General features: G+C 50.3%; 1 protein-coding gene across 1 annotated transcript in view; it reads left to right on the top strand.

Moving 5' to 3' along the window:
• The first annotated feature begins 5,624 nt into the window (after positions 1-5,624).
• NMNAT2 (nicotinamide nucleotide adenylyltransferase 2) overlaps positions 5,625-24,179 on the top strand; it is a 29,397-nt gene continuing 10,842 nt past the window's right edge. Inside the window, exon 1 of the mRNA XM_074877089.1 lies at positions 5,625-5,800. Coding sequence (XP_074733190.1) covers positions 5,716-5,800 — 85 coding nt within the window. The 5' untranslated portion in view covers positions 5,625-5,715. The remainder of the gene's footprint in view (positions 5,801-24,179) is intronic.

Below are 24,179 nucleotides of genomic sequence, written 5' to 3'. Positions count from 1 at the left end.
CCTCCAATAGATGTGGGTTCGTTTAAACAGTTTGCAAACTGTCAGTTAAAATCCTTTAAGCTGGAAAGTTTCCCTTCTTCCTCCCGAGCCCAAGGGGAGAGACAAGGTGCAAGGCAGTGCTGGGAAGAGTACGGAGCCCCCATCCCTCACCCCAGCGAACACGGGCACCATCTCACAGAATCACAGAATCATCTCGGTTGGAAAAGACCTTGAAGCTCCTCCAGTCCAACCATGAACCTCACACTGACCATTCCCAACTCCACCAGATCCCTCAGCACTGGGTCAACCCGACTCTTCAACCCCTCCAGGGATGGGGACTCCCCCCCTGCCCTGGGCAGCCCATTCCAACGCCCAACAACCCCTTCTGCAAAGAAATACTTCCTAAGAGCCAGTCTGACCCTGCCCTGGCGCAGCTTGAGGCCATTCCCTCTTGTCCTGGTGCGTGTTCCTTGGCTCAAGAGACTCATCCCCAGCTCTCTGCACCCTCCTTTCAGGGAGTTGTAGAGGGTGATGAGGTCTCCCCTCAGCCTCCTCTTCTCCAGACTAAACCCCCCCAGTTCCCTCAGCTGCTCCCCATAAGACCTGTGCTCCAGAGCTCTCCCTGCCTCCTGCTGCATGGTCCCACTGCTCCTGGGGCCTGGCTCTCTGGACAGCGAAGAGCTGGACAGATCCACATGCAGAAATACCTTTGGTGTGAACCAGAGGTGATGCTTCAGGTGGGTTTAACAGGTCTAGCCTCACTTCACAAGTCCCACAGGCAACAATTTTTCAGTGCTGCTACAAGCTCCCTGTGCCGGGGTAAACAAGTCATTGTCTTTCTCCATGTTGTTTGGTTCCTCAGAGACTAAAACCAAGCTAATCATCCTTCTGCCCTCTGTCTGTCCTGCTGTACTAGCTCCACAGATGACAGATGGCTGCTTGCCACCGCGGCCTGGGTTGGAGCCCAAATCAGCTGGGGCTCTTGGGACCGCTGCACGGCAGTCACAGCGGGGGCTGGCAGGGAGCATCTGGCTCCTGTGGCTGGGCCCGTTGTCTTCACTGGTGGGAAATTTGCACCCACATGTTCAGGGAAAGCAGCAAGAAAAAATAAAATAAAGGCTGGGTTGGAAAACGTTGGGAGAAAACAGGTGAAATAACCTCCTCCCACACATGTAGCCTGTGTCGGAGGCGAGGAGCCTCTCCCCGTGTGTGCAGCTCCCTCCGCACCCTGGTCTCTACCAGGGGTTGGCTCTGGGTGTACCTCTCGTGGGTTGTGCCTGGGGCTGGCTCATCCACTGCACAGTCTGGCAGGCGTCACTCCTGTGCCAAAACCCGCCGCCGCTCCCGAACCGGCAGCGTTGCTAAGTGACAGCGGATTTACCACGCTGCTTACCCACCCCAGCACACAGCAGGAAAGCCAGGGAAGAGGGGTGGGCAGCACTGGCCAGACCTCATCCCCACCATGGCCAGGCAGTGTGTAACCCACATCTGGAGAGGCCACCTTAACCTTTCCCTACCGGGTGTTTAAGGTCAAACCCCAGCGTGAAGTGGAGCAGAGAGGTTCGGCTGTGCATGCCAGGAGATGGTGGGCCTGGTGGGTTGTGGTGGGGATCGCTGGGCAGCAGGAGAGCTCGGCCACGCACGGTTTTCTCCATTTGTGCCTCCTCCTGCACAGCAGCACGTGACGCTCCCACAGTGGCAGGTGGTGCAACCTATGGAAAGCTGAAGGGAAAAGACGCCTCCCTGCAAAATTTCCTATGCAGAATTAGTGGGGAATGGGGCTAGGACTGATTAACAAAAAATTAGTTATCGAGTGTCTCACCTGAGCTTCGGCTTCTTCTGTGTGAAAGGAGCCAGTGAAGGACTCTTCTTGTAAAGGGCAAACCCTCACATTTCATGTCGGTGCAGAGCTTACCCCCGCAAGGGAAGGGGGTAGGACACCATCTTAGGTGGGAACGTGGAGGAGAGAAGCACCATGTTCTCTATTGACAAGACCTCTCGCAGCTCTGGGCTGGAGCCAAACCAGTAGTGCCACAATGCTGTTCCCATCCAAAACCAGTAACTTGAGCCAAGGAGCTCAGGGCCCATCACTCAGCCTCAGGGGAAGGCTGAGCTGAGAGAGGCCCGAGGGCAGCTCTTGCCCGGGAGCTGTTTCTTGAGCAGAGATGTGGTGACTTGCAGCTTGCTCCATCGCTTTACATGAGCAACAGTTGATACCTCTGGTAGAGAAACTGGAGCATCCACGATGGAAAACAAGCACTGTTATCTCTACCGCGCCAATGTGGAAACCAGCTTACACAGAAACATCTTGTAGTTCAGCACCAAAAAAAAAGAAATTCAGGTCTCCCTGGTTTCCAAAGGAAAAGGGGTTTCTGTCCCTCAGTGTATTAGACTCCAGCTTTTGAACTTGCTGGCTAATTTTTAACAAAATTGGAGAACAAGTTTTGTGAAAACAGAGACACATGCGCACCCAGAGAAGCAGTCAGTCATCACACACGTTTGACCAAGGCAGGCTTGAAGAATGTCGTCTTCTCCTGCTCTTACCCCAAGGCTTGTAAATACTAATTAAAGCCTGTGGTTTTAAAGGCAGGGTTATACCAAGCATAGCACTGGTCTTAAACTGCCGAGCACCACAACTTTTCCTAGAGCAGCAAATCTCTCCCTTTCCGTGTAAACTCAAAGGAGCAGCACAAAAAAAATCCCAACACAAACCCCAAAACCTCATCCCATGGAATTGTCAAATGTCTGTAAGTAAGGAGGTAGAGCGCTACTTTCTGAGAACACCTAATAATGCACTGTACCTTTCCTGACTTGATGCTATTTTTTCATTTCTTTATCACTGTTTCCCTACACAGCCAATAGAAGGGGATGGATCTGCTTCCCCTGGCCTTTCTCACAGCTGATCTGAGTGAGCAAATGTGGCACTGATGTTTTTAGGACACTCCTAGGACATTAGGACACTTTCCATGGGTTACAGGCTACTCTGTGTGTCTAATTTGGTGGCTGACCCCATCCAGACTTGCACTCAAATCATGGTGCCACCACAATTTGGGGTTTTGGCAGGTGTCAGGGGAGGCAGCTGCCTCTACCACCCCGACAGAGTGGTGGTTGGGCTGCTGTTCTTAATCCCACCTCATCCCCCAGCTCAGCCCATCCTGCAGCCAGTCTGTCACATCCATTGTGGTGAGGTCTGTTTGGCTTTGAGACTGACACTGAGAGCAAACCTCTGAGAATCCAAATCATTTTGTGTTTGCAGCAGCAAGCTCCCCACCTGGATTTCCACTGGTGAGAGAACAGGATTCTCTAAAGGATTTTTGCCTGTAGACAGACATTTACACCCTTAATATCATTTTTTTCTCCTACTTGAAAGCATTTTCCTAGTGTATTTGTATTTTTATTTTTTCCTGGCTATAAGAACCTCTGGCTAATGCATGTAAACTGATTTCTCCTTTCCATGCTGCATGTCCTGTATGGGTGAGGGTTTTAATGGTTTGTTTAAATTCTGGCAGCTCTGCCTGCCACCCTCCCAGTCCCTATCCTGCAGCCTTCAACCAGCCCATTCACAGGGGGCTGTGAGCTCTCAAACACCAGCGGGTTTCGAGCTGGTTTGTCGCCAAAGAGGAGCACCCCGTTAATATATCCCACATCTCCCTGGGGATCGGGATGGAGTCGAAGGGGAGAGGCAGAGACCAAGGGGCAGACCACACTGGCTGTCTTAGCATCCCTCTGCCTCAATGTCAGCTTTGTCTGAATTAAAAATCATCTTTAAAAAAACCCCCACACACCAGGGTGTGTTAGCACACTCCTATTATCGCGTGCTCCCGAGGGTACGACCACAGCCAGGATTTAAGGTTTCCCTGGGCAAAGTAGACTCAGTATCTTCTTGGGTTCCTCATCTGGGGGTGTTGTTCTTTCATATTGCTTGGGGATAGGACCAATGAGCATCCCAGCACCTGGCTGAGCTGGCAGGGCAAAAGTTTTCAGGCAAAGTACTGGAAATAATTTGTCTTAGCAGGACAATGAGAAATACACCCTGATGCTGCACGCAGGGCTGAAAGCCATCACCAAGGGAGGCTGCGAAGCCCTGCATTCGGTACCTCTAATGGACAGAGGGAGGAAGAGAGATGAAGGAATAGAAAGGGAAACCTTTTGGTGGCAAATAACTCCCTGCTGGGAGGAAAGGCTGCGTGTAGGAGCTGGAGAGAAGTGACAGGACAGAGACAGCCTTTGGGAGGTGACTGAAGGCAGCTGCCCGCAGCTCTGCCTGCAGTGGCTGTGAGCAGAGAGGGCTCTGTCGGCCCTCCCTCGGGGAGAGGAGCTTGTTTAGTGGAGAACAGCAATGCTGCAATCGTACAAACACGAAATGAAGACAATTAGTCAGTCAGTCAGTCTGGTACTGGTTTACCTTGCCGTAAAAGCTCATTTTTGGTGCATCCACAGCATCTATTTGATGTTTGCTTCCTTCAGACAGTGAAATGGAGGCGTTGGGCAAAGCTGAAGGCCCCCAGGCCAGTTTCCCCAATGGGGCCCCAGAAAAGGGTGTTGTGGCGATGCTGCACCAGGACAGCTGGGAGGCCTGTGTGGGTCCCAGGCTGGGGCTGCGGGCACTGGGACTGGGGTCTCCGGGGTCACCCGAGCAGGACTGGAGGCACAGGCAGAGTGTGGCTGCTCTCAAACACCAAGGGTGTGTGTTACTTACGGCTCCTCAGCCCTGTGGGTGCCAATGTGACACCGTTGCTTGGGAGGGGGGCACAGCCCCTGCGTGTGTGTGTGTGTGTGTGCGTGTAGGTATTGACCATGTCTCCCCAGCCCTCCTCGTTGGAGGGAGCTGCATCTCTGTGTACGTGTGTGTGTGTGTGTGTGTGTGCGCGCACATGAAGCTGTGCACATGTGAGTGCACATGTGTGTGTGTGCATATGTGTGTGCATATACTGGGGGTGTGCATATGGATGCGTGCCTGTACATGCATGTGTATGTACAACTCCCTGACAGGAGGGTGCAGAGAGAGGGGATGAGTCTCTTGAGCCAAGGAACAAGCGCCAGGACAAGAGGGAATGGCCTCAAGCTGCGCCAGGGCAGGGTCAGACTGGCTCTTAGGAAGTATTTCTTTGCAGAAGGGGTTGTTGGGCGTTGGAATGGGCTGCCCAGGGCAGGGGGGGAGTCCCCACCCCTGGAGGGGTTGAAGAGTCGGGTTGACCCAGCGCTGAGGGATCTGGTGGAGTTGGGAACGGTCAGGGTGAGGTTCATGGTTGGGCTGGAGGAGCTTCAAGGGCTTTTCCAACCGAGATGATTCTGTGATTCTGTATGTGCAGGTGGGTGGGTGGGCACACGTCTGCACATGTGTCTGCAGGTCTTTGTGCCCGTGGGGGTGTGCTCGTGTGCACACGTGTACGTGTACACATACATATAGAGAGAGCGGTATCTGTGCGTGTACATACCCAAGCCCCTGGGCAGGGGGTGCCCCTCCTGCCTGCCTGTGTGTTGTGCCAGATCCGCGTGTGCAAGCGTGCGCAGCCCCCTCCCCGTGCCCGCGGGGGGGGGTGCGTGTCCCGGGCCGTGCGTGGCGGGGGGCGGCCCCAGCCCCGCTCCCGCAGCCGCGGCACCGCCCCCGCTCCCTCCCTCCCTCCTTCCCTCCCTCCTTCCCTCCCGCCCTCCCGCCGCCGCCGCAGCCGCACCGAGACACAAAAAGCGGCTGGGGCCGGGCTGGGCAGGGCCGGGCAGGGCCGCGCCGGCACCATGACGGAGACCACCAAGACCCACGTTATCCTGCTGGCCTGCGGCAGCTTCAACCCCATCACCAAGGGCCACATCCAGATGTTCGGTCAGTCCCGCCGGGACCCCCGGAACCGCGGGGTGGGGGGGTGTTTGGGGTGCCCGTCGTGGGGGTGCAGACCCGCTCCCAGGGGACCGCAGCCCGGGGGGGGCGGGGTGGGCGGGGCCGCCCCCGCCGGGCGCTGTCCGCGGCGGGCGGTGCTGAAGGAGCCGCGGGCGGAGGCCGGTCCGGGCCTCGGCCCCGGTCACCCAGCGGCGGAAGGGCTGGCAACCAGCCCCGGGTTATGCTCCCCCTGAGATAGATCCCCCCCCCCGGCTTCGTCTGCACTCACCTTGTGGCGCTCCCGCCCCCACAAACCCCGGGGGTCGGTCCTGGGAAGGGCTCCCGGTGGTATTTGTAAGCTGCCGCTTGCCCGTTGGGTCTGCGAGCCTGCGGTCGCTGCAGCACTTGTATATCCTCTCCGACCGGGGAGGGAGGGAGGGAGGGACCGGGCCAAGCAGCTAAAGCCAGGTATGGCAGAAGTGAGCAAAAATATAGGCAGTTAATTGAAATATTAGAATACCCAACCTTTAGATTGATAACAGGTCAAAGGAATCGGCAACGTTCACGTGAGATGATTGATATCACTGAGCATCCGTGAGATGATCCAAATGACGGGGATGCTAGAATCACAGCCGCTCAGGCAAGGCAAGAGGGAGGGAGGCAGAGAGGGATGGAGGAAGGGCAGTCTCTGTCAAAGCCAGTCTGACATGCCATAAATACTGACGGTTCGGGCAAAGCTCGAAATGCCTGGAGAGCCCTATGTAAACAGCAACTTCCCTGGGGCGGGGGAGTCCGCTGAGGGTGAAGTGTCCACTGCAGACCACCAAATAAAATGGAAATAGAAAGATCAGCTCCTCTAACATCCCTTCTTGGAGTGCAGAGAGAGGAACCATCCTTGATGTCTGATAGGAGATTTGAGGCTGGGGAGCAGATGCCGAAGGTCTCATGCTACAGCTGGAGAAGCATCCCTGGGATTTCTAAAAGCTGTACATAAGTTTCTAAGCGCAAAAATAATTGAAATCAGCTTGGGGTATTTCTGTGGCAGACCTTGTTTTCGTAGATTATAATGAGTTGGGCAGCAGGCTAGAAAATGATGGTTTTCTAGATGCAAATGATCACATTGTTATTCCGTTTCATAAATGCCAGCCTAGATGTAGGCCTAGACACCAATATATGTTAAACTTCAAAAAATTCCTATTGCCTAAGCTGAAAATAATTGCAAACAACAAGGAACAAGAGGAACTGTTTAAAAATAAAAACAATAATTAAATGAAATTACAGGAACTTGGTTGATAGAAGCAACTATTAATAAAGCAGATTTCTGTAATTCACATTATTTAGTCCTAGGTGATATTTTGATTAAGAAAAGTAATACTAAAAATATCAACATGGCCCATATTCAGTGGACTAAAAACCAGTAACAAGATATAATTTAGAAAAATAAGGATTGGTGAGATATTGGTATGCAGTGGGTGCTTTTAGCAGACTTGCGATGAGAATTATTTTTTTTTTTATCAGTACTGTTCAGTATCTTTATCAATGACCTGGAAGAAAAAATATAGTCCTTGCTGGTAAAAAGTGCCAATGACCCCAAAGTGGACAGAATAGCAATTAATGATGGTGACACGTCAGTTGTGCTGCCTGACTCGGGTTGTTTGATAAAAAGGGCTTGTTCAGACAGCGAAGTCAAATGCAAAGTCATAAGTCCAGCAAGGAGAAACGTACGTCAAATATAAACAACAGGCAAATGTCTTCTGCCAAACAGCGACTGTGTCAAGGACTGAGGAGTGATTGTACATAGCTCACTGAATACAAACTCTGTGCGATGCTGTAAATAAAGCAGCAAATGCAATCCTTGTAGATATAAGCAGGGGAATATCAAGCAGAAGAAGAAAGGTCATATTGTTTTCATGTACAGCATTAGCAAAACCATTCTTGGAGGAACAGTAACAAGAATAACATTAGTTCCGGAAACCAGGCTTTGTGGCAAGAGCCTAGAGAGGCTCAGTCTAGATCCATCCTTAAAGATGGTATGGAGCAGCTTGATCACGGCTTTTAAGTATCGGCTTGTGGGAGGGATATGTGATGGAGGGGGGCTCCTTTATTCAGCAGAGGAAGAACTGGTGAGATGCCAGGAGCAGGTTTGGATCCCACACAACTTCAAACTACAGAAATGGTGTGTGGTTTTGAGTGAAGGTAATCAAGTAGTAGGAAAAAGTGCTTGGGTACCTGAAGGATCCTCTGTCACCTGAAGGCTGTAGATCAAGACTCAGACAACTTTCAGGAAGACACATTTTAGCTCAAAAAGGATGGCTTGATGTGGAAATTTTCTGTGCATATGTCCTGCAGAGATCCTGGAATATAAGTCTTGAAATACCTGATAGGGACAAATGAGTCTCCCACGAGGAAAGGACACAGAATTTAGTTTCTAAATCCCTGTTCATTTTTGTTTGAGGAACATTTCCCCCCCGGTCTAAAAGAAAAATCATGTGAAGCCACGGGAATCTCAACCAAAATCTGTGTTACTCATTTAGCTCTGTGCTATACGAGTCCAACCAAAACAGTACTCCATCCTGTCAATGTTGTATTTCAAACAGCTGAATTTGTGCAAAAATATTGTCTTTATCTTTCAGACAAATATTTGGGCTTTGTGAGCCTGATAGGAGGATTTTTTTGCTTAACATAGAGAGATATTTAACACATGGCACTAATTAAGCCAAAAGGAAGTATAGAATTTGCACTGGTATGCCACAGTAGACGTACCATTGTATGCCAACCATCATTTCTCTGTTTGGATCTTGTCGTGTTTTATTCAGGCCAAAAGCCAACTTTTTCCTGTGGGATTTTTGCCTGAATAGGAGATGGGTTACTTATTTGGAAGTCTCTTCTAGTGGGGGAAAGGTTCCCACTGGGTTATTTTTTCCACCAGTCATGTGAATTTAAGACACAGTATCATCGTTATCCTTGGGCTTCCAAAAAGCTGGGATTCTTGTTACAACCCCAGGCCTGCAACTGCAACCCACTGCTGACCCTCGCGTCTGTGTGGACCAGCCACGGGGCTCCCTCCATCCACTGCCAGTTACAAGGCCAGGTCACTAGCGCTCACCAAATGAGGTTGATTCATGTCTGAGTTTAGAAAATTAATATTATACATATAAACTAATACTTAACATAAGACATATAACATATAAGTATGTGAGAGATGGTGCTGTACAGCCATCCATACCAAGGGGTTGAGACAAACACCCACATAGCCCTGAAAACACTCTGAGTTATTTGTGGTATCAGATGTGCTTTGAGATATATGTATGTTCTGAGTCACAAATTTGACTTGTATTTTCTGGCTTTATGTGGCTATGAGAAGCAGTTTAGGATGTTAATGTCAGGGGGAAGAAAGGCGGGAGGAGAAAAGAGGGCAGAGGTTTTTTCTAAAACTTGAAATGAACATTGGGGACCTTTAGCCTGAAATGAAACTCCATTTATAATCTAAAGAGGTACGGAGAAGGAAAAGCAGATCCCATGCAAAAAGTCTTAATAACTGGAGAAAAATAAGATTCAGATCAAAATCCTGCGTTAAAGCCACTTGAAACCCCCACCACTGTTTGGTGCCAGGGAGCCCAGCTGCTTACCTCGACCAGCACACACCCAAACTCAAACCAATTCACTTTAATTTCCTGCTGACACTTGAGAAACACTGAGCACAGGGTAGATGCTTAACCCTCCTCCCCTGCACCCAGCCCAGGAGGGGAACTCCTGAGACGTCCCCAGCATCTCAATGCCAAACCCCTGGGGACACGTGGAGCAGCATGTCACCGCCTCCAGTGGGATTTGCTGCCTAAAGGACATCTCCCTCCATCTTGGCCTCACTGCAGTTCACCTCCTGCTTCCTTCCCGTGCAAGCAATGCCTCCCAAAGGACGAAAGCCAACAAACCAATGTCAAAAGCAAAATTTAATCCACGCAGCCCTGTTAACGCACCGAAGCCCGTGCTGGTCCTCTTCCAGCTGATGAGCTTGTGCTTGCTTTGACAATTTAATCCTTTCCCCACCTTCTCCCAGCTCAGGGAACACAAGCACAACTGTTTCCTCCTCCTGCCAGGGGCTCAGAGCATGAAAACCAAAGCACAGCCCTGCAGAGCAAGGTAGAAAGCGTATTTTTCAATCTAAAAAAACATGGTTCACTTTGAAGGTGGTCTTGAGTCAAATATTGGGGTTGAAGGCATCACTGCGCGAGGTCAGAGGCTCCAGGATTTGCGTGGTTCTCCCTCCTGGTGTTTCAGGATTGGAGACGGAGCCAACAAACTGCCAGATTTGGAAGGAAGATGCTGAGTGAGTTTCTTTGTAGTTCTGTGGGGGAAAGGGCTTGTACTGTCCCGTGGATATGTGAGAATCGGAGGGTTGTTCTGATGATTTCTGCAAACTGAAACATGAGAGATTTGGTGGGGGAAGATGTTATCAGGTCGATCAAGATGCAGTGTTCTGATATTGATTTTTTTTTCTATTTTCTTTTTATTTTTTTTTCTTAAATTGTAGAAGAAAAGACCTCTCTGTAAATGCCCACGTTCCCCATTTTGGCACATTAGACATTTTTTCTTGCCTTTTTAAAGTTCTGAAATTCCTCACAACCCAGCCTTTCGCATGCAAACTTCTGGCTCGAAGGAAGTGGCCTTCCTCACCAAACATGGTTTTATTTCTGCCCAGCTCTAAGAGCAGCCTGACACATCGTCTCAGGGGTTTGGGTCACCTATCAAACCCAACCCTTTCTGACATGTCTCTGTCCCCCTTTCCCGCTCTGCTCATCAGCCTTTGATTAGCAGAGCTTTACTGGGGATCTTCCTGCCCTTGCAGAGGAAGGTTTCAAGCTGTCCTTCCCCTCTCCCAGCCTCACAGTGCCTGTGAAGTCCAGCACCACGGAGGCTGGGGGACTCTGGGATGCTCAGAGCTGGCCTGAGAGGCAGCAGTTTGGGTGACCCCAAGGAAGGGGTTGGGACATCATTATTGGACTCTGTCAGAGGCACTTGGCTGTTTTTACGGCTATTTTGGAAGGCACTGTCAAGCATTTGATAGCAAATAGGTGATTTTAATCAAATCTGTATGTCTGCCTGAATGCTGACTGTCTCATCCCTTGTGCATTGGTTTATGGAATGAAAGGTTGCTCCAGATGTGTTCACGTGGGAGGAAGGGGCTTGTGAGATGTCATTCAGATGTGGCCTTCTCACAGGGAGTCTTGGCACCTTGGATGTTTTAAACCTGTTTGGCCATAGGGTTTTCCACCCACTTCATTTCAAACAGTGCCAGGACCTGGACTTACGCAGAAAAACACAGCTTGTAGATAGGGTGAATCCTGAAAGTCAGCAAATCTCCACTATTTTTCCCTTCCCCGCCCTTTTTGTCTAATTAAAATTAATTTTTCCCTATATCCTATGTGCATCTGCTATTGAAGAGAGCTTATATCCCAACCAACAGCTGGGTAAAAACCACTTCTGACGGAAAACAATGAAAGGACTCTGCCATCAAAAGTAAAACTCTCCATTGCATGGCTCCTTAAGAAAATTTGAGCAATTACAAATCCCAGCAGGCTGCTTTTTGATTATTCAACGCAGTCCTTGTAGAGGAGCAGCACTGAGGGCTGCTGCACCATGTAAAAAGGGCTTTGAGATGAAGGCATGGAGTTTTGTAAGTAAAAAGGGAGGAAGAGGCAGGAGCTGAGGCTTTTGTTTCTGGTGGGTTGTTTTAATACCCTGAATTTCAAGAGTCACTTTTTCATATTGTTTTGAGATGACTGAACTGCAGGGCAGTTTAATGAGAGCATCGTTGCCGGGGACAGAGCTGGGAGAAATGCGTGAGCAGAATAACAACTCGCCCTTTCCCCTTTTGCTTAAATGTGAATACGTCTGCAAATGCCCAGAAGAAAATTTCCCCCCCACCCCCATCTAACAAAAGCTCATCAGGAGCTTGAGAGAGGTTTTGCCTCTGCTGTCTGCAACATGAGTAAGAAGTCAAGGCCTCTGCAAGGCTGCCTCGTGTTTCCATTTCATCTCCAGGCTGAAATCTGAATGCGTAATTAGCCAAAGCGATCGATGGAGGGAGAGGTGGGTAATGGGACTCCGGGAGGACAGCATGGGCAAGCAGGGCCTAACTGAGCCCGGCTTTGCTCCACACGGCGTTGGCGGGGCTCGGGGAACGCAGGCAGTGCAAGCAGCGTAGGCAGTGCAGGCAGCATAGGCAGCATGGCAGTGGGAAGGATCTGACCTGGGGCAGAGCCAGGACAGACGTTGCTTATAACACCCTGGGGGATACATTGGACATGGAGAGTTGTAGCACCCCTGCTCACCTCTCAGCAGCTTTTTAAGTTAATGCTGGCCAGGCTCTGCAATGCCGTAGGGGAGCTTCCACTGACACCCAGGCTGCTGAAATCACAGCAAACAGCTGAAATCTTTCACAGGTAGAAGGGGTCTGGGAGGGCAAAGATATGCCTGGCCTGGCCAAGTGTTCCTGGCTCAGATAGGGGGCAGAGAGCGAAACCGGTCAGCCCAGCCTTGTGCCGTGGCAGGTGATTCACCGACACATCGCCACTCCCGGCACTTGCCCCAAACCTGCCGAAACTGCAGTTCCTTGGGTGCTGTGCTGGGAGGATGGAGCAGCACTGGCAGGAGTGCAGCACCTCTGGCTCTTTTGGGTGCCATTATATATCAGTTAATGTCACATTCCCATCACCGCCCCCCATATAGAGTCTTTTTTTCATGGCTGTTTTCACCGGCTTCCTGCATCTCAAGCATCTCATCTCCTCTTTATGACCCACAGAGAGGAGGAGTTTTCCCAAGCACCAGATTAAACTCCATCAATAACTACTCAGGGATTCTTTTAAAATATTTATAAGCTCTTAAATATTTAGCAGTATTTATTACGGTCTGTAAGACATTACATTGTCTCTATGACAATGCCACCTCCCAAAATGTGCCACGTACCTTCTCTTACTTTCACCGACTATAAACAAACCTGGCAGTGAGAAATCCAGTCCTACAACCTCATTCAAGAAAGAAACAGGGGCTCCGCTTCTCTTTAAAAATGTTTGTGCTCGCTAAGATGCTCGCACCTCCTGCATTGTCTTCTCTGATACTTTTTAATAGCAGCCCATGCGATGCCAAGGATATCAATTAGCAGAATGCTAAACTCCAGCAGTGGCAGCCCACGTGTCTTGTGTGACCTTGGGCAAGTCACTTAATCTCTCCCGCCTGATGCAGTGGGGGGGACTTGCGTCTTGGCTTTCCCTGCCAGGCTGCTGTGGGTTTGTGTCGGGTACTGCAGCGATGGGGGACACGGGTAGGAGCAGCTCGTGATTAGGCAGATCTTTGTGCGTCTGAGCAGCGGCTGGCCCAAAATAGACATCCTCACCCCTGTGTACCCTGGCCTCTGAAATCCCTTCAGGCAGCAAGGCAGGGGGGCTGCAAGGGGTCCTCCAAGCCAAGGAAGAAGCCACAGAGATGTATCGGAGCGGGGGTTGATACCACGTCCCACCACTTGCGGTCAGGGGGCAAGGGGCAAGGAGAAACAGTCCAGCTGTGTTGAATGTGCAGCACAAGTAACCCTGACCTTAACCCTGACCTTAACCTCCACCTGGGGCCAGGGAGCCCAAAACAGCTACGGAAAGACCTGACAACCTCTAAGACAGAAAAATCAGCCTAAGATGGAGGTAATGCCAGGACACCTCTGGATTTTGAGATGAACGTGTCCTCTCTGGCATTTATAACCCCTGAATCCAAGTGCTCCCATGGTGCCATCAGTGCCCAGGCAAGCAGGGCTGGATTTTCGGGGCACCCTGTGTGGAGAAAGCTGGGCAAATTCTGCACTGCCCATCACAGCTCTGTAAAGAGACCAGGGCCAGGGCACGGCTGTTGTTCCCCTGGCAGCATTGCTTGCACATGTCGATGGTGTGCAGTCACACCTGCAGAAGACAACCTAGGTTGGGAGCATATTTTTTTCTCTCCCTTTCCAGCATCAACTAGTAAGCCTGAGCTGCTGGATGTAGCTTGGTCATATCAGCAGAAAACTGCTAAATCCATATTTTGGGAACAGAAAACCCTAGAGTCTTTAGAAATATATATTTTCAGAGCTACTATAGGGCTTGTCCCAGGAGGAGATAAACTGGGATAAGTCTGTTTTGGAGCTGGAGCAGGCGACAAAGGCAGAGGAGCTCCCCACAGGATGGGTGGAGAGCCCCTTTTGAGCCAGGCAAGGAAGGACTTGCTCAGGCCCTGCTCCACAAAGGTTTCTACTTGCATTGAAAATCCAACAGCCTCTAATTGAGCTTAAGCCTTCCCTGAGGGGATCACGTTTTGCTAGGGCAAAGGAAGTAAGAAAATCTGGTGTTCCCAAAGATCTCAGGAGATGGGTTGGGGGTGCTGAAAGGCATAGCTTTGCTTCTGGCGCCTTTGTGTTGTGCAAAGACATCGTCTGTGCTTCTTTTGTGGGAAATGGGGTCTTGGGAATAGATCTGCAAAGAGAGAGGGTTTCACCGAGCCGTGCAGCCAGGCGTGACACAGCTGTGGTAACATCCCTTTGGTGTCACCACGAGGCTGAAATCCTACCTTGGCTGCCTCCGCCACCCCATGCCATCATCAGCAGCTCCCTGGCCTTTCTGCATCTCCGTAGATGGGGTGTTTTCTGCCTGCACAGCCCTGGTTCAGCCAGTGCAGATCCCTGCCAGGGTCAGCATCTTTGGATTCTTTGCCAGCAAAGACAAGCCATGAGTCAGACTCATGGCACAGGGGTCAGGCCCATGTAGAGGCAACCCAAGACCAGCAAAGAGCTGCTGGGCAGATGCTCCCCATTTCTGCTCCATGCGGAATCGGTGACCACAAAGCCTTGACTCCTGGTAGGTTGTTATCCTGCCATGCATCAGCCTGAAGGAGCAGCACAACACGCGCCAGGGTGTACAAAGCGCTGCCTTTGATGTGCTACAACAGCTTGGAAATGAAAACAAACAGAGCGCTTGCATGGGGAAATTAAGGCAGCAGAAAACAAACATGGAAATCTGTTGGGGTTTTTTTTCCCCTCTTTTTTTTTTTGAAAAAAGGCACTGGGTGACACCAATTTCCCAGCCTGTGGCTGGCTGAGATGGGGACCAGGACCTCTCCAGGGATGAACACTGTCCTACTTCGGCCGAGCCACCCACATTGTGGTGGAAGCAAAATAAAACCATGACAGGATAATGAAAATATTTGCCAGGTGCATTTTGCTGCTACCCTTGTTCTGTTTGACTCTATCCTTGGGCCCAGGGTGATAAAAATCATTTCAAAGAGAGCAGTTGGGACTATCCGTCTGGAACACCCTCCCCTTTGCTTGCCAAACAGTTTATTTTTGCTCCTGATATTTAGACTCTCATCGAAGCCGAGATACAGCCACAGAATACCAGCTCTGGGTGAGATTCGTGCTGCAAATTGATGTTGCTTTAGTGCGGGCGGTGCATTTACATCGCCTTACACCAACTGTAGAGCTGTTAGCCTCAAAAACCCTATAGGAGAGACAGATTTCAGCCAAAATCACTGTGACTGCTTTCTGCCCAGTCCAGCTGCAGTGATGTTCACTCACCTGGATTGTACTTAAATAAATCCCGGTGTCAGAGGGGTGTTTTACACCGAGTGCAGGCAAATGTACATTTTGGCACATTTCTGTCTAAAAACTAAGGAAAATACTACACTGGAAGAGGAAAACTCACTCCCCTCCACCACGCACCACGCTATAGCATGCACAGCCGTTGCTGACTTAGGGGGTGGCCAGCTAATGCACCAGCCAGGGAAAGGTATACGACCTCTCACTTTTCACTTCAATACCATGCGTACAGACACTCGTCTTACACAGAGACACTAAATCCTTCTCTAAGGGCTTCTAAGCAAGGTGTTTCAGTGCTGTCCTGTGTCAGGGAGCTCAGCAAATGTCCTTCTTTATGTGAAGTCATCTTCTTCATCAATTTTTATCTGCTAAAGAGTTGTTTTTACCTGGTTAGATACTTCCCCTCACCTCGACAGCCCCAAGACCTCTAAGATGCCCAGGCAGCAGCTCTGGGTGTCAAATACTAGATGGAAGGTGGACCATCTTGGCAGGACTCAGCTTCCCCTCCTTCAGGTGAGACCCAGCAAGGTGCTGAGCATGTTCCTCCTCTCCCTGTGTTACCAGGATGGAGGTCTCCGGGCAATAAATTCTATTGTTTCTCCTTAGAAGTGGTGAGCATGACAGCACCGTGCTAATCACCTGCCTGACGGGAAAGTAGGTCCAGTCCCTACCTGGAGGAGCTGGTGGCAGCTTCAACTCAAGAAGCAGCTCCCCATACTTGTCCTCATGTTGCTCCCTGATGGGCATTGCCTGCTCCCCCCTGCTTCCCCACAGCAGGGTGGGATGCTCCAAGGGGAAAAGCGCTTTGGCCTGGGTTTCTTTGCCAGGCTCTTCCTCAGATGCTTCTTCTCAAGCTCTGGGACCTGGAGGGTTTCTTCCCGGGCTCCTGTGTGCCTTCTCGCCCTTTGCAATACTCCAGTTCTCAAAAAAAAGAGGGAAAAATAGGATGCCTTCTATTTAAATTTCAATGATATCAGACTGTTCCTCTACAGCTTCATCTAAGAAACCTAGATCCCCTGGGACCAACCAGGTCCTCTGCCTGGGCCCTATCTTGTTGGGGGTCTCCAACAAATGCTCTGCTATTTCTAGGTCGGCTCACTCACTGTGACTCAGTCTTTTTTTTTCTTTTTTTTGTTTGTTTTAAACATCTAATTTCACTTTCCTGCCATGAAGCCATGAGTGGTCAACAGATGGTGCTAGCATGAGTCTCATTAGTCATCACTCGGGCAGCTCTCGGAGTTGGATGCTGGTGGAGGGCCTGGGTGGGCTGGTAGGTGGGACGGTCAGGTTGCTGCAGTATCACTTCTCTGGGGCCTTTTATAGCCTCTGCTTCCACCACAGGTTTCGAGATGTTTGGTGGCCAATGCTTATGAAGAGCCATTAAAACAAATGTGCAGCAATGGCTGAAGCCGTTTAGCATGGAAGGCCCTTCCAAGTTTGTTACTGCTACGATGCCAGAATGCAACTATGAATTAACAAGGTGGGGGGAAAAATGTGTAACAGAGCAATTAACTCAGAGATGAAAATCATTAAACATTAGGGGGCTTAATGAGATTTTTCTGCCAACAAAAAGTGTCCTGGGAATCTGACTGAGATCGTCTAAGAGGCACTGAGCTCCAGGCAGGACAGGTCGTTTGGGTCAGTGGGACACTCTGGGATCTCCCGTCTTGCCTTGGGAAGGGTCAACCCCATGGTGAAGAACCGCTCTCTGGCCCTCCTCCTGCTTCTTCCCAGAAGAGATATCTCCCTTGAAAAATGGTCAGGGCTTGTTCTTCTAGTTGAACTGTTATCTTGTCCCTTCAGGAAGTCCAGGGAATGGAGGTGCCAGTGGTTTCCCCAGCTCTAACCAAGGTGTGGCTGTAGGTGATGGGTGGGTGAACACACTGGTTGGGGCAGAGAAAGTGGCCCTGGGGCGGGCAGGAGAGCTGGGCTCTGAGATGAGTACATCTCTGATGAATACAGCCCTGATTTGGCATTCAGAGTTATATATATTTATTTTTTTAATATATATACACACACACCCCACACTCAATTAGACTGAGAATAACTGCTGGCTCCTTGCCCGAGTTGGGCCCGGGGTAGGAAGCAACATTTAGGTCCTGCAAGTGCTGCTAGCTTGAGAGTAATACTAAGTGTGCTGGAGTATCTGGGTCACTCTCCCCCGCAGGAGAAGGTATTTTAGACAGCAGGAAAGTGCCTGCCTTGCCCTCGGCACCTCGTGGCCGTGTCCCGCCTCCCATCCAAGGATGTTGGAGGCCAAATTGCTCAAAATGAAAATGAGACACCCAGGAAATGATTTCACCTTCTCCATCACTCGTGGCTGTGCACCCTCCTCTGCCCTGGCTCTTGGGGAAGAGCAATTAAGACTGCAAAACTTTCTTGTCTCCCTGCTACCTCGTTTGTGTTTTCAGAGGGCTGGTGCGGAGCGTGAGTGGGCTGCAGCTTCAATCCCCTGTGGAGAGAAGGGTATAAATCAGAGGTGGCTGGTGGCATTCTTCCATTAAAAAAAAAAAAAAAAAAGGAAAAAGGAAGTCTATGCAGTGCTGATGAACCAGGTACAAAGGCAAAGCAAATACAATTTGAAATTACACCTTGAAAAATTGAACACGAGGAATATTTGATTTCATTAACATCAATTTAGGTGATGGAGCAGTGCCAGAGGAGCCAAAACGTTGTGATTAAATATACTCCATGAGAACCGCCAAAAAGAAACATCTCTTAAATAAGCACTGATTTCCTACTGGGGAAGCAGGATGCTATTTTTTCATTCAATCTGGACAAAATCATCACTTATCATTTTTGTAGCCCTGGACTGTATCCTCTGGTTGGTCTTTCCCCACCATCATTTCGCAGGAAAGTGGTAGAACCAAAAATATTTGAAGTGCATTTGCAGGGGAAACGAGTAAAGCTGGGCTGGGGCAGAGGGGAGGTGTCACCAGTGCTTGGGAAGGGTCCAAGTGTCACCCCTGTCCCTTCCTTCCCCAAATAGAAGGCTAAGGTCAACCACCAGCCACCACAGAGGGGCTGTGCTGAGAGGCATGGAGCCAGGGAGACACATCTGAAAGCTCTCCACCACACAGGCACGCTGCCGGTGGGCTAATGCACGTCTTGGCAGGGTCCATCGCTGGTAGTTTATGTCAACAATGTTTAAAAGCCATGCAAGGAAGTCTGGAGCATTAAGGACAATTTACACCAGAAAAGAAATGAGCTTTTCTCTTCCAACCCAACATCCTTGCGCTGGTGTTGTGGGCTGTAAAGTGCTTATAGAAAATGAAAATACTGGAGGGTGTTTTCTGTGGTCCAGCACAGTCTCTGGACATCACAGGTATTCAACAGGCAAGAAATGGGCTGGGAAGCCGTGACAGAAGGCTGAGCTCAGCAACAACGACTGGGCCAGAAACCCAACAAACCGTCGGAGAAGCGGGACTGAGACTTCTGTGACTGATGGCTTGTCAGACCAAAATCTACTCTTTCCCAGGCAAAAATCTTTGCACAAGCTGGGAGGTGCAGCAGATGTGCAGATGGCTGACCATAAGGAATACGGATGAGAAGAGGAATGCGAAGCTACGCAGCATCTTTGGCGTTAGCCATGTCTGCAGGGAGACTATGAACCTGGTCCTCACAAGCAGTATATTTTGCATGAAAGACACAAGAAATTTTGTAAAAAAAGGTCTTTTCTGAGAATATGGACCTGGCAGTTTGGAGGAAGTGCCACAACTTCAGAGCAGCCACAGCAGTTCAAAGCAATGATCCACCAAACCCAGCGTTCCGTTTCCAGAAACTTAGAAGAGCGACCAGTGCCGTGCTTAGGCATGGAGCTCCTCAGCTTAGCCCCATGCTGTGCACAGACCCACTTTCTTTGGGTTGGAAGACCTGCGGACAGCAGAAGACCCAAAGGCAGAAGGAGACCCAAGGATAGCAGAAGACTCACCATCTTTGCCCTTTCTGTGCCAGCCATGACCTCCACCCCATCTCCCTGCCCTTGTTTCCCAACTCCTAGTTGCTCCTCATGTGGAACCACATTGGTGATCACCCTTTGTTTCAAGATGCTGAGACCCACACCTCCTTCTGCACATGCCAGGAGGCACTGCGACCTCAGCCTGGGGTGGGGAACAAACCACCAGCATCCCCGGGGTCTCTTAGAAGAGCTAAAGCAGTTTTGTCTTGCCTTGTACAGAGGATGAGACTCAAGGCTCGATGAGCTAACTCGTTCAGACAGGCATGGCTACAGCTGCCTGTCGCCCTCTCCATTTAGCCACTGAACAGTACGTCAGTCTAAGATTCAATCTCTAAAAAAAAAGATTTAAACATAGCAGCATGATTGCAGCGCGGGTGCATCTAGATGATGCAAATTAATGCCACAATCTTGTGCCACCCTGAAGCCACGGTGCCATCTGCCCTGAATCCTCTGCCACTGTCCCAGCAGTGAAGGTGGCTGCTCCCGCCATGGTGCCAGCCCCGCCAGCAGCACAGCTCCTCTCCAAATGGGATTTGAGATGTCATTTAAGAAAACACAATCTTTTTAAAGTCTTTTGCTTTGAAGTGGCTGGCTGTGAAAGTCTGGCTTAGCTGATGGTTACACAAACAAGCGAGCCAGCAGAGCTGTGAGCAAGGGGGCAGAGCCGTGAAGTGATCACAGTCCTGTAAGCAAATGGACATGCTCTGCCCCAAAAACAAGTGAGAACAGACCACTTTGGGACATGAAGAGATGCTCTGCAAGTTGTAGGGAAGGCAGGACCAGAAGGTGGGTCTTCCTATTCCCAGCTCAGCCCTCTGTTTGCTACACTGTACTGCTGCTTCGTAGCCCGCATGTTTGCCCAATACTTCCCTCGCAGAGATTTAATAGTTAATAAATATATTTTTTTTCCATGCTTATTTAAGTTCTGTTTGGTATTTCTGAGGTAAACAACAAGGTCTTGAAAATGCAGATCCCAACTTTTATATATATATTTTGGAGAGCAGCATTGTTTTTACAAGTTAATTTAAATAATATTGTGCAGGCTAAAAACCAAATGAACAATTTTGATGGTGACACAGAAAGCAGCAATATCCATGTCTTCCCAGCAGCACACCCGTCTGCCCTGCTGAAGCTGTTGGCCTTGCTGTAGAAAGAGGCAAATACTTTTTCTGCCTGCAGCCACAGGAATTATATGGGTTTGCTGGGGTTTCCATGTGTTTGTTTGTAGGAGATGAGTGGTTTTCTGAAGGAAAAGGTACCCATTTATGTACACACAGAAAAACCCCTTTCCCCACTGGACCTGCCAAGCTGTGCTCTCGCCTGCCGGTCATGCCGAGCTGTGACCCAAGGCTCAGCTGCCACTCCCACATGCTCAAACCCAACCAGTGTTACCCTCAGAGCACTGGCAGGTATGAACGAGCCTGTGGCTAATTTTCAACCAGCAGCAGGACAACGAGCTGTTTCTGTTGCCACCAAAAGCCCAGGAACCCCAGGTCAGCACAGCAGCTCCAGAAGATGCAGCAGGATCCCCCGTCCGCTCGTGTTCCTCTTTGTGCCCATCATGACTGTGCTTGCATCTGGCAAACACTGACTGTTCCCTTTCTCCACTTTTTTCCTATTTCTCTTTGGGAAAGTTTCTTTTGGAGGGGAAACAAGAACGTGACTGCTTTGGCAAAGATGGGTTTGTAGGGTGACTGATGCCATGTTGAGCAGCCGGGGTGGGGAAACATCTCCCCAGAGAGCAGTAGCTAGCTTTGCTGCTTATTTCCAAGGAATAATGAAGCTATACCACTGAGGGAAGCTGGAGCCATCCCACGCAGGCTGGAGAGCTTTGCGTCAGCTTCAGTGAGTGCCAGCTGGGGCTGGGCGCAGGTGGCAGCGGGTGGAAGGGGAGGAAGGCTCCCTACAAGTGTCTGCCCGCTGCTGCCGCACAGGAAGGCACCAGCCCTTTAGGCAGGGCTGCTCTCCATCCCCATGGGGAAACGCTGGTGGCCAGAGCAGGGTGTCCATATGATATGATGCACGGTGACATCTCAGGATGGATCCCAAAGTCACCTTAGCTTCAGAAATGCTCATTTTCTTTGCAAAGGCAAAATATTTTCTAGATCCTCCACTTGCATAAAAAAAAAAAAAAAAGCACTTTCTAATGACTCATCAATCTTTTCTCCCTTTTTGCTTTTACCTTTTCTATCTTTTATTTCTTCCTACTGTCTCAATAGCTGGGGCGGGCACTGCTGCACTGTGCTCTTCCCAGCCACCCTCCCCATGCTCGGCAGAGGAGGCAGGGCCAGCCCAGCCATGGCCACCACTATGACCTGCCCCACGCTCCCACCTCCCAGCCTCTTCCTCCTCACTTTCTGCTGGGCTGCGACCCCACAGCAGTGCCGTGGTTCATGCACAGACACGGTGTGCCTGGGGGACAATGCACCCCGTGGGAGAGCAAGAATAAACGGGGTGGTTACACAGCTGCAAAAGCTTGGGCTGCAGGAGATATCGTTGCTGCGGCATGAAAAGACTTTCCATCTCCGGCATCGGTGAGAAACCCTCTTTGCTTCTCTAAGAACATCTTTAAGGAAGCAGAGGGCAAGAAGGTGTGTGCTCTGGGGCCAGGAGAGGGAAGTCAGACGTGACATAGGAGCCCATGAGAGTTTAGCAACTCTTCGCCAGCATTTTTATCCTTAAATGTCACCATTTGGAAATACCCGCCCAAGACTGTACATCAGGCTGGAGGGACTCTGGCAAGTCTCTTGACATGGTGGGACACGGGTGACACGTGGTGTTGACACAGGGAGGGACCTTTGCTGTGGCAGAGCTGTGACGAAGCTGGGTGCAACCCTGTGAGGCATCAGCAAAGAGATTTTTAGAAGGGGAGGACATAATTGCCATCGCCCAAAGCGGGGGCAGCCCTCTCTGCAGGCAGGGAAGGAAGCAGGATGGCTGGCTGCATCAGGACCAGCCCAGGCAAAGAAGGGAAAAATAGTAGGGGGAAAAATGCCCCAAAGCAAGTAAGACCTTGGGGATCAGCCGGCAGCCGTGGCAAGGACTATGCTGTGACCAACCCTGCCATTGCTTTTGCAGTGGAGCTGCCATTCCCCGACAGGACAGCTCCATCTCTCTGTCTGAGACCACATGGGGCAGACCCCAGGAGCCCACATGCAGGAAAGGCTCTCCCCCAGCCTGCTGAGATGACATGCTCTCAGACCAATATTTCCTCTCCTCTGCTGAGTCTTTGTCCTGTAGCAGCAGCTCCCAGCAGCTGCTGTCTGTGAGTTGGATCAAGCGGGGAGTGAGCAGGGCCTGAGCAAGCAGGACACAAGTAAGGTTAGAGCAAGCAGGGAGAAAGCAGGGAGCAAGAAGTGCTAGATTTAGAAGTGGTGAACTCACCAGGAGCATCCCAGCGCTTTCCAACAGAGAGGAGCAGATGGGGATGAGTGTCTCAGTCCCGCTGCAGTGCTCCTCCTGGTGAACACTTCAGCATTTCCCAAACAGCAGCAGATGAGGTGTGGCTTTTGTGGTGGGGGTGGCAGGGGATCCATCCATGCTAAGCACTCGTGCGTGTAGCCTGTGCGTGATGGCAATTCTTATTTAGGCTGCCAACAAACAGCACGTCTTAGAATCACAGACTCACGGAATGGTTTGGGAGGGACCGTCAAAGATCTTGGGCAGGGACATCTTTCATCAGGTTGCTCAAAGCAACCTTCAACCCTTCCAATGGTGGGGCATCCACAACTTCTCTGGGCAACATATTCCAGTGTCCCACAACCCTCATTGTAAAAAAATGTCTTCCTTATATTTACCCTAGGCCTACCCTCTTTTAGTTTAAAACTGTTGCCCTTTTGTCCTGTCACTACAGGCCCTGGTAAAGTCTCTGTTTTTCTTACAAACCAACTTTATATATTGAAAGGCCACAATAAGGTCTCCCTAGGGCTTTCTCTTCTCCAGGCTCAACAACCCCAACTCTCTCAGCCTTTCTCCATAGCAGAGGCATTCCAACCCTCGGACCATTTTCATGGCCTCCTCTGAACCCATTCTAATAGGTCTATGTCTGTCTTATACTGGGGACCCCAGAGCTGGCCGCAGTGCTCCAGGTGGGGTCTCAGGAGAGTGGAGCAGAGGGGGAGTATCCCCTCCCTGGACCTGCTGCCCACGCTGCTGGTGATGCACCCAGGACATGCTTGGCTTTCTGGGCTGAGAGAACACATTGCCGGGTCATGTCCAATTTGTCACCCTCCAGTAATCCCTTCTTGGCAGGGCTGCTCTCAATCCATCCATCCCCAGTCTGTATTGACATCCTCCTGCAGGAGCTATGGCCAGCTGCCAACATGTAAGCCAGCAAAAAGTTTTCTTCTCATAAAACCATGGAGTTGTCCCCATAGCTTAGTGGTGGTGGATGCAGCAGGTTTTGTTATTATCCTGTTTTAATCTTGCCCACACATAAGGGGTCTTTGTCAGAAGTGATGCTTGAGGTGAGGAAAGCCATTTAAGAAAACTTTTGACTGGTAGTCAGCAACGAACCATAGCCAGCGAGGAAGGGAGAAGTCATGGGGAGAGAAAGGGTGAATGTAGTTTATAAGCAGAAAAAAATAGAAAGGAAAGGATTTGTCTGCAGGCAGTGAATGAACCAGCTTTATGCATTGCCTAGTGAGCTCAGCCTGGCTCCTCCAGGGCTGCCGAAAGAGCCTGTCTCTGCTGAGCGGCTCTCATTGGTGGTGCAGGCTTTTGGTTGTCCCTCTGGTGCCCTGGCAAGGTGGTGGAAGGTGATTTGGGGTTTAAATGTGATTTAGCTTTTGCTAAAGACCTGCTTTCTTCCACCAAAG

Source organism: Strix uralensis, chromosome 8 (genome assembly GCF_047716275.1).
Source record: "Strix uralensis isolate ZFMK-TIS-50842 chromosome 8, bStrUra1, whole genome shotgun sequence".
Classification (NCBI taxonomy): Eukaryota; Metazoa; Chordata; class Aves; order Strigiformes; family Strigidae; genus Strix; species Strix uralensis.
The sequence above is the reverse complement of the archived record's forward strand: the minus strand, read 5'-3'. Positions and strand labels throughout refer to the sequence as shown.